The sequence below is a fragment of the Limulus polyphemus genome, unplaced genomic scaffold, assembly GCF_000517525.1.
Source record: "Limulus polyphemus unplaced genomic scaffold, Limulus_polyphemus-2.1.2 Scaffold8039, whole genome shotgun sequence".
In the NCBI taxonomy this organism is placed as follows: Eukaryota; Metazoa; Arthropoda; class Merostomata; order Xiphosura; family Limulidae; genus Limulus; species Limulus polyphemus.
The window spans coordinates 14,711-26,147 of NW_013673649.1; the positions used below are offsets into that span (position 1 = coordinate 14,711).

The 11,437-nt window shown below is 34.4% G+C and overlaps 1 protein-coding gene across 1 annotated transcript in view; it reads right to left on the reverse strand.

Annotated features, from left to right (window-relative positions):
• The window catches only part of LOC106475062 (laminin subunit alpha-like), a gene marked incomplete at its 3' end in the record, with an annotated part of 22,479 nt that extends 14,411 nt beyond the window's left edge, over window positions 1-8,068 (reverse strand). The window contains exons 1-5 of the mRNA XM_013935760.2: window positions 7,834-8,068; window positions 6,650-6,820; window positions 2,867-3,080; window positions 2,221-2,430; window positions 468-740 (exon numbers count right to left, since the gene is read on the reverse strand). Of these exons, the coding sequence (XP_013791214.1) occupies window positions 468-740; window positions 2,221-2,430; window positions 2,867-3,080; window positions 6,650-6,820; window positions 7,834-8,040 (1,075 nt within the window). The remainder of the gene's footprint in view (window positions 1-467; window positions 741-2,220; window positions 2,431-2,866; window positions 3,081-6,649; window positions 6,821-7,833) is intronic.
• Between the last annotated feature and the right edge of the window lie 3,369 nt (window positions 8,069-11,437).

Genomic DNA, 11,437 nt, shown 5'->3' on the forward strand with positions numbered 1-11,437 from the left:
ATGGAAACAGATGAAGTTTGGGTTGAAGTTGTTAACTACCAATTTACGGACCATTTTACTCTTTTTAAAAAATATTTTTATTAAATAATTGTTAACTACCAATTTATGGACCATTTTACTCTTTTTAAAAAATATTTTTATTAAATAATTGGAGAATTTTCCAACACAAAAGTCAACATATGATAATTTGTTTTTGCAATTTACTTATATTTTTTTATTATTATTATTTAAGAATATAACCTGTTTTTTTCTTAAAGCTCGTTTTTAATTTCTTTTCACCTTCAACCTACTTTAAATAAAAATCCAGAGATACTGCTTTTGAGTGGATTGTTTATTTTTTGTATAAATTTATTAAAGTATTTTGACCACTTGTGTGGTCATCATCAGGTAATTGTTGTCTATTCTACCTCCTTTACTGAAGCTAATTATGGATTACGTTTTAAGTCCAGTTAAATATTTACACTTACGTAAGCAATCTGGAAAGCCATAATATCCTTGTGCACACTTGTTACAGTTTTTGCCAGTGTAGTTAGGCTTACATGGACACTGGCCACCTCCAACTTCACAAATATTCCCTTCCGTTCCATTAACATTACAGTCACAGGGTCGACACTGGGGATATCCATAATAGCCTATGTTGCACTGGTCACAGTAAGGGGGAAGGAACTCGGGTCGACATTCACATTGACCATTACCATCAGCACAGTTTCCCGTAGAAAAGGTCAAATCACATTGACACACTACATGAAAAGAAACCACACACATTGGAATAGCAACAAAAGTGAAAAAAAATAACAGTGCTGATACTTCTGAATTAACAAACACACATAAAAAACATTTTAAAGAATAGGCATTATGGCATATAATCAATACTGCCATCATTTTTACAAATTTTCTTAGAACTAAACAATACTAATTACAATGATTATAGACAAAACTACCTGCATCTGTCTAGTCTAAGATACTCAGATAATAGATTCTTGATGTGTCTTCCACAGTGCTTGAATTGAGGGGAACAGTGTTCAAAGTGTTAAAATCATATATGCATGGAGAAATGTTACAAGAATGAGACTTCACTCACTGATTAGGCCTCCACTAAGTTTCTTGAAGATTATCCATATTAGCTGCCCCTAATTTTGAAGTGATAGACTGGAGGAAAGACAGCCAGTCAACACCATCTACCAACAACTTATGGACTACTCTTATCAAATAGTTGAATTTCACCACTCTTACAATGCATGCCCCCACCTCAGAGAGAAGAGTGAAGTTTTCTTTCCCAATAGTAACAGGATACAAACCATGAAGCCTCTGATTCAGTGCTCTAACCACACTGGAGCAATGTTTGTACAGCTAGAGTTGTAGTTATTATTCTGGAAGTAACCTTTTAGTTTGCTTTTAACACTCGTTTTTTGAAAGGTTATTTTTAATTCCCAGCTTTGATAATGAGTGACTGAACAATAAAGTAATTAAACTCATTGTGTATTTATACATATAAAAGCACCAGTAGAGTGTGTACACTTCTTTGGTTTATGATATTACTCTTGTTAAATAGTTACAATTTCAGCACTGGCTTTATTGGACTCAAACTACTAAAACTGTCCTATACTAACATTAAACATTTCAGTTTTTTTATTAGGAAAATCACCCCCTCCAAATCACCTAAAGATAGCATCTACCATCGCTTGCTGTAAATTCAAAAAAATATTTAAAAAACTACATTTTTTGTCTGTTGTTGTAATCTTTATAATCATAAGCAAATGCAACATTTAACACAACAGCCACTTTGTGTATGTTTAAAACAAGATAAGATGAACCTGTTTTTTTTATTAATCAGTTAGAACTACCTTCTTACATCCTTTTCCCTTTTCGTATTACACATTAGCATATTTTTGAAATAAATATGTTAAAAACTGATAACATGGTTCATTTCAGGGTTTATTGTTATTTTGAGTACAGAGGGACTCTTTAGCATCAGATGATGATTTCTAAGTCTTGAGTTAATATTGATTACTGCTGTATGAAACATCTTCCTACACCTTTTGAACCAAAATGGCCTCCACCTATTTTTTGTAATACACAACTATAGTACGACCATATTTTCACTAAGCTAGCTAGCTACCTCAAGCAAACTGTTATAGTTGTGATACTTGTGATCACAAATATGTTTTACTATCATAACTAGCTACTCCACTGTTTATAGGATTCATACTGTTTACTCACGTTGGCAGACATCTGTCGCGTTAAGTGGTTTGTCGTAAGGCCTGAAAAACCCCGGTTTGCAGCGGTTACAGTTAATTCCCTCCGTGTTGTGTTCACAGTTCTGGCAGACACCACCTCCTCGATAGTTTCCATGAATGTCAAGGCTGAGGCCTAACTTGTCAATATTTTCATCATATACACATCCTCTAGCATGTCCAAAACAGTTGCAGCCTGCGATCAGAAGGACAAACTTCTACAATACTCGTCACATCTAAATCATATCATCAGAGAAACAGCATAACTTAACTGAATTAAACTGTAATATAACAATACCTTTCAAAACACCAGGTTGCTTCCAAGTATGCAAAATATTCACTCAGATGTTTTTGTTTTTTTTTTTGCTGAAAAATAATAATACTTAATCTCTACACTGTCAAGATAAAAAATTATGTATCATTTTTATAAACTCCTTTTCAACTACTATTTTAATTGTACTATACACTAACCATTTTCTGTTATCTACCAAACAATGATTATTTTCTGGTTACTAATGAATACGAGAAGATCATTAGTTTCAACTGTTCACTAACCATTTTCTGGTTTGTATTGTGCAATAAATATTAGATGCTTTGACTAAATTTGAAGTATAAGACAAAGTTTAACGTACGTTCACAAGCATTGGGGTTGTCCACAAGAGCACGTCTCCATTTCTTTTGTACAAAACCTGGACAACATTGTTCACACTGAGGACCACAGGTATTGTGTTGACATCGACACAAAAGTTTATAGGGGTCACTGGGGTCAGTCAAGTCACAGGTTTCTGCATGGCCATTACACACACATCGACCACCAATGTTGATGTCTTTGATACTATAAAAATACTGAAAAAACATTTATTGGTGAAATATCAGACACTTGTCATAACACTGCTAATAAATATTTACTGTTGAAATAATGAGAAAAACATTTATTGGTGATTTATCAGACACTTGTCATAACACTGCTGATAAATATTTACTGTTGAAATAATGAGAAAAACATTTATTGGTGAAATATTCACACACTTATCATAACACTGCTAATAAATATTTACTGTTGAAATAATGAGAAAAACATTTATTGGTGATTTATCTGACACTTGTCATAACACTGCTGATAAATATTTACTGTTGAAATAATGAGAAAAACATTTATTGGTGAAATATCAGACACTTGTCATAACACTGCTGATAAATATTTACTGTTGAAATAATGAGAAAAACATTTATTGGTGAAATATCACACACTTGTCATAACACTGCTGATAAATATTTACTGTTGAAATAATGAGAAAAACATTTACTGGTGAAATATCAGACACTTGTCATAACACTGTTGATAAATATTTACTGTTGAAATAATGAGAAAAACATTTACTGGTGAAATATCAGACACTTGTCATAACACTGCTGATAAATATTTACTGTTTAAATAATGAGAAAAACATTTACTGGTGAAATATCACACACTTGTCATAACACTGCTAATAAATATTTACTGTTGAAATAATGAGAAAAACATTTATTGGTGAAATATCACACACTTGTCATAACACTGCTAATAAATATTTACTGTTGAAATAATGAGAAAAACATTTATTGGTGAAATATCAGGCACTTGTCATAACACTGCTGATAAATATTTACTGGTGAAATATCAGATGTATTTTTGATATATATTCACCTCTACACACAGAATAACCTTTGTCATTTATTGTGTATCTGCCTATAAGATTTGCATCCCACTAGCTTTGAGCTAACTCCCACCTAAAAATTATGTTTAATGTGAACTGTGCTAGTGCACGATGGCATCATCAAGTGACAACAGCCCTTCACCAAGAGGAAGATGACACAATAGTAACTTCCCCTAAGCACTTGTGCTCAAAATAATTTCATTCTTAGATAAGGCAAGAAGAAAATGTAACAAAAATGGGGAGGTGAGTATCTATAGGAAATACATTTTCAAGTAAGGAATATGTTAACCTCCATATGGAAGTGAAGGATGATAAGAAACAGGTGGAGATACGACTGGTCAATTACCAGATGCCAGTCTACAGTTTCCTTGGGAACCACAAAAATACAAGAGTAATACCCAAGTGTAGAAGTAAATACCCTCTTGATGGCATTCTTGGCCAAGAGATCTGAGAATAAATCCTCAGTACACTGACAATAAATGGAAAATGGGAGGAAGTGAAGAGAATTGGAGAGATGAGCTGTGAGTAAAAACCTGAAGAACCCATCTGTCAGATAAAAATGGAGACCAAAACTGGCAAAGAGAGACAGACAGGCTCTCACAGGACCAGACATGACAGGGTAGTAACTGATGAGACGAGAGATGACCCTGACATCACAAAATAGAAGAAGTCCAGGAAGCTAAAATGGGAAGGGGAAATGTAGATTCAGCACGCCTCGAAACAGAATGTCAAGGCTGAGAAAGACAAGAAACCATAGTAAACAATGAGGACTGGTGCTGGGCTGCCTCAGCCCGAGACTCCAGTGAATCAAGGACACCCCCAAAGACCTCAGTGAGAAGAAAAAGAGCCTGAAAGAGATCCCAGAAATAAGCAAAAGGGAGGCATACATTAACTAGGAGAGCATCTTGCCCCAATAGTGGAAAAACCAAGTAAGGAAGAATAGAGCAGAAGTAGTAGTACTGGCCAATGTGGTGAAAAGAAGAAAATGAACCTCTTCAGAAAATCCCTCCTGAGCATCATGAAGTGCCTTAGACATAAGGTGAAGTGACAAGAGGTAACCCAGGAGGGCAGTAACAAAAGGTGAGAAAATTGGGCACTAGAAATGGAAATAAAAGATAAATGGTCCACCTACACAGCAGGTAAGAGAGATTCTCCAAAGACTGGGAATCGAGGACCAGAAAAGAAGAATTGCTGTAAGCCAGGACAAAAGAGTCAAGTAGAAATGGAAGACAATACATGTTAAAACAGGTGTGAAGGTGTTCGAGAAACGAGTCTGCATGGATCCTAATATCAGATGAAGGAGGGAAGATAAAGTAAACTTGATTATGGGTTTCACGTAGTAACAAAAACAAGAACAAACCTGCAAAATCATGATAGGGAAGAGATTAAAATGGCGAGGATTTTCTTCCACAGATAAAACTGTAAATAGAGCAAACCATGCTGGGAAAATAGCTAAATAAAATCATCATCATCCTGAGTATGTACAAATTGGAGATAAGAAACGTTAACTAAATGGACAGAAGGAGAATGCCAGTGTGCATATAACACACTAAACAATGGCTGTCACATACACCATAAGCAACAAACCCCCAAAAAACCACAACAGATGCAGATCCCCTGTTAGGAATATTGTCACTATTACGGGATGAAGAGGAAGCTATCATCACTTCAGAATTCCAAATAGGTAAAAACTTACCTTAATTTTCTTTCGTAATAAAAGAAACTAGTTAACTTGAACAAAGTTCCATAAACTATTGCAAAACTCACATAATTGATTAATGAGTTTAAAATCAATTCTGTTCTAGACAATGCCGAGGAGAAGAATGAAGTTATTTCGAGCACAAGGATTATCATCACACTGATGATGTCATCATGCACAAGTGCACTTTATATCAAACACGTGATTTTTAGGTGGGAGTTAGTTCAAGGCTAGTGGCATGCAAATCTCAGATCACAAGGGTTCAAGCTATTGTGTGTGAAGAGGTGAAGTACTGTTGTAACAATAGTAATACACATTTATTGTTGAAATAATGTAAATGTATATATTGTTGACACACCAAAAAACAAAATAATAATGTGACTTTAACATTTAATAATTAAATATTGATAAAATGATTTATCGTACGATAACATGAAAGAGTTTATGAAACCTTTCTTTAAAACGTTTATTGGTGAATTACCTAAATGCAGAAAGCTGTTATAAACAACTGGATAAAGTGAGGGATTTCAGAGAAAAGCTAAATGATGAGACAAACTCAACACATAACTAGCTGATGATGATAAAACATATGGTACAGTAGAACGAGAAAGGGTTTGTAATAAAGTTAGAAGCATTAGATAGAGAGGAATCTGACAGATAACTAAATTAAGTGTTATATTTGGTTAAATGATGAGATAAAACAAGATGGAAAGAAAATATTTAATAAAAAAATGCTAAGTAACTGGACAAGAATGCCAGATAGACAGATCTAAAAAACAAATACATTTTCTATGTAAAAGAGACGAATATGACAGTAAAGATTACGTAGACTATGTGATGTACGTAACAATTCTGACAGACAGATAAGTTAGAAAGCTTCAGATATGAGTGAAGAGAAATATTTCAAATATGCTCAACAAGACTAGGATGAATAATAAAGACACTGAGAACAAGAAGGAGAGACTGTTAAAAGTACAAAGTATATAGGAAAAGGACAGAAAACTTTCATAGGTACTTACTCTTCTCGTGACAGTGGGATCTTGTCTGACAACAGACATCAAATGGCCCAATAACGTCTTTGTACGAATAAACCTTAACCTCACATTAGTAGCCTTTGTCCATTCCTGAAGTACTGATGAATGGATAAAATCTTCTGCACTAGGCCGGTCATTCAGCAGGGACACAACAATCTAAAAATATATGGCCATCTTTTATTACACATATCAAAATATCATCTAGTCTAAATATTTTACCCAATTTTCAATATTTTCAGGTTTCTTCCACCATTCTTTTTACCTAAGTAAGAAATCTAATGCAGCTGAGTAACCTCAACAAGACATGTACAGTTAAACTGTTATAATAAAGAAAACCTATCAGATAAATACCATATTCACTCTTGTAATATTAGTAATAAAACATGCAAAAAAATACAAGGTAGAAGTAACTTTAGTGAGAAAACTTTTAACCAGCTACAAACAAAAAGTATTGTTAGTAAAATGTTTGTTTGCTACTTACCAATGTAAGTTAGCTTTAGTAACAAACATCCTGGTTAAAAACCCTGTGTAAAGTAACATTTCTAACAAACCTGCTGGTTAAAAACCCAGTGTAAAGTCACTTTAGCAACAAACCTGCTGGTTAAAAACCCAGTGTAAAGTAACATTTCTAACAAACCTGCTGGTTAAAAACCCAGTGTAAAGTCACATTAGCAACAGACCTGCTGGTTAAAAATCCAGTGTAAAGTCACATTACCAACAAATTCTTGGTTATAACCAAAAGTCAAAATAATAACAAGCAATGAAAATTGTCACAAAAAAGTAAATTAACGGTGTAATTTTATCTCTGTATTACTTTCATTAATGGGAGGAAGATTACTCTCCATGTGTAGCATTTACTAGTTTAAATCTCCAGGATTTATTTTTCTTAAAGACACTATATTACACTACCGATCTAAACAACGCTCATAATTGCATCGTCAAATTACCAGTTCATTTCAAGTTAGAAATATCTTCAGATGTTTTAAAGTTTAAAGTACCAAATATGTAATGACTAAATCCCACAGTGCTAACAAATAATGGATCATATCAGTATACCTCAGCAACAAGATGGATAACCATTTACTTCCTTGTTTAACTGGAAAACATCACAGGCACATTTGATTCCATGTTCACTAATATCTGTCTAACCAATTCTATCTCTTACTTACCTCCCCCCCTTCCAAGGGAACAACTTTAGAGAATTTTGTTTCACAAACGACTGAATCATCTTTAGTGAGGGGTTGTAGTGAGTCATTTCCAAAGTACTGGACACAATCACCAGGGGTGTCTGCAAAGTACTGCCAGGGCCGATAAGTCTGCCCCCCATCTGTTGATCTTTCCAGGGCCCATACTCCTGGTCTGGGAGATATCCCCATCTTGATGAACACATAAGCAACATGGAATTCCTACAAAGAGAAGAATTGAAGAAATTAATATATTATCATAATCCTCTTCTATGATAAATGCATTACCAATATAGAAGATAACAATATGAATAACAGTGATATTATTAATACACCAAATGTATTGCTTAAGATGGTACTTGTCTGTTGAACACTAGGTTAAAATGGAATTATCAAAGTAAAAAATTATTACAAAACTTGATGTTTGAATTCAACTATTCTTTGCATATTTAGATATCAAAGTATGACTTTATCGGGAGTCATCTCTGTTTACCTGTAGTATGTAAATACTAATTGAACAGTTGCCCCTGTTTCAATTCCCTGCAGTGGACACAGTAGAAAGCCCACTGTGGTTTTGCACTAACACAAAGAAACTAACTAACATAAAAGACAACAAGGGACCTTTTGGTCCATCCAGGCCATCCTAACCACTAAATTAAAATAAGTATTAAAAAAATCAAAAGCCAACCTTTATCATTCAAATATTTATCAATCTTTCCCTTCAACTCCATTAAATTAACTGCATCTACCACATTCAAAGGCAACCCATTCTGAAGGCCAACCACCCTGTTAGAAAAATAAAGTTGAATTAGCTGAAGATGACTCCTACCCTGCCAAACTTTGCGTGTCCTCTAGTCTTACCATTCACCCCATTAAATATGAAAAAAAGATGATGCATCAACACTATCAATTCCCTTAATCTTAAACACCTCAATCAGATCCCTTGTAATTTCTCTTTTTTCTAAAGAAAACAATTAAGATATCTTAGCCTATACATTCCAGGTATCATTCTAGTAGCCCTCCTATGAACCCTTTCAAACAATTCAATGTCCTTTCTAAGTTAAGGATCCCAAGACTGAACACAGTAATCTCCATATGGCTTAGATGGCTCAAGGGACTGATGAACCAGAACACCAAGATCTTTTTTTTTTTCGTAACACTATTATTATAAGGTTATTCCCATAATAATTATACTCATAATTCAAATTGTTGTATCTCACATGCATCACCTTGCTTTTATTATAATTAGAATTCATCTTCCATATATTTTCCCAAATCAACAAAATCCTTTTGTAAATCAGCAGCATCTTGACAGCTAGCAACACCCAAAACCTTAATATCATCTGGAAATTTAAGTAATTTATTGACCATTCCTTCATCTATGTCACTGGGTAAATGAAAAGGTCCTAACACCGAGCCTTGGGGTACCCCACTCTTGATGTTAATCCAGTTTGACTGAAGTCCATTTATAACTACCTGCTGCCTTCTTCCATCTAACCAGTTTTTTATTCAATGAGCTAACCTATCCCTCACAACTAGAGATAACTTTTTAATAAGCATTTTATGTGGGACCTTGTTAAATGCTTTCTGAAAATCCAGATACACCAAACCCACACCTTATCCTCATCTTCATAATCAGTAAGCTCTTCAAAGAATGTCAAAAGGTTAGTAAACAAGTTTTACCCTTAGCGATACCATGTTAAATAGCCAATAAAACTATAAACTTTGTTAAATGACTTTGTACAGCATCTTTTATCAGAATTTCCACAACTGATGTAAGACTAATGGGCCTATCATTACTGGGACACTTTTTATCACCTCCCTTGAAAAGAGGAGTAACATTAAACAACTTCCAATCTTCTGGCACTATCTATTCAAGGACCTCAAAAAAATAGTAGCAAGTAGCTCACATATCCAATCCCAAACCTCTTTCAAAACCCTTGGGTAAATATTAATATTACCTGGCACAGGAACATTATCATTTGTTACACTTCCCAATTTTTTTAACATTAACAAGTTCACAATTAATATGATTATCTTGTTGGTTCTATCTAGTAACTGTTCAGGTTGGGATTATTTCTTAAATCATCATTAGTAAAAACTGATTAAAAGGTAGAATTTAATAACCCAACAATCCCATAATCAGCAGATATTAATTTTTCTGTATCATCCCTCAAAGGCCCTACTCCTAGCCTAACATTTTGCTTACCCTTAATGCATATGAAGAAATCCTTACTATTAATATTTACTTTTTGTGATTTCCTAATTTCCCATTTGACCAATTCTCTTGATCTTCTATAATCATCCAAATCATTGCAGTCAATTTAAACTTCTTATATTGTTAATATTTGTCTTTAATTTTATCCTTTGCAAGCCCATGTATTTCCTCCCACAAACGTTTTGGAGTTTTTATAATATCTGATTTGGTACATCCTCAGTACAGTCGAGATTACTTGTCATATCCAGCCAGAGGAGTAACATTTTTGTAACTTGATGGGTCAAAGGACTTATATGCTGTTCTACTGGGTAATTCCCTTGTGTTCTACCTGATCTTGTGTATGAAGATCTAGGTGTCTGTCACATTTCGTAGACACTTACACATTCTGGTGGCCTATTTACGATTAGTCAGCCACAGATAAAAATGTATATCTTGAAAAATGTTTCTACGCCTGCATATTTTCCACAGACTTGGGTTTGTTTTTTTAAGGGCCATGGGTTGCTGTTTCTTAAGACTTGTTTTAATAAGAATGTAGTTGATTGGGCTTCAATTGCATAGTTTTAAAAACAGCTGTACTGTTTAATTTTGCGCAAAGCGACTCGGAGGGGTATCTGCATCACTAGTCCCTAATTTAGAAGTGATAGACTAAATGGAAAGTAGGCTAGGTAGCTAGTCAACACCACCCACCAGGCACCACCAACCCTTGAGCCTGAGGTACTCTTTACCACCGAAAAGTTATATTGACCATCGTAGTATAACGTCCCCACGGCTAAAAGGACAAGCATGTTTGGTGACAGGATTCGAACACGCAGGTTATGAACTGAGCTTCCTAACCACTAGGCCAGCTTTATTTTATATCATCACCCTTCCGGGACCGACGGTGCTTAGCTTTGGAGATCAGACGAGAAACAGTGCTTTCAACATGATATGAACGACGGAAAAAAAGACAATTCAAATAATTGAAATATCACTAAAATAAATGCATTAACTTTACACTCGTTACTCTTGATTCCTGTGCACACTGGGTTACGCCTCCCCAATCTGAAAATCCTGGACTCGTCATTGCATACATACGAATTAACATGAAAAGAAGAATGATAGTGAAAGCGTTTTATTTCTCTGATTACAAGTTCCACAAGTACAATATTATTGTAAGCTATGTTTTCATCGTTTTGATTCAGTTGTTTGTAAGAGGAGGTTGCTAACACGATGATAACACTAGATTAAAAAAACACATAAGGAGTTTACTAGATTTAGTGATGAGAGGTACTTAGGTCTATTATCATAATGTATTGTTACATCTCTGTTTGTTAATTAACATTTCGTAACTTCGTTCCGACGAAACTTTAGCAACACAAGTCCTTACTTAAT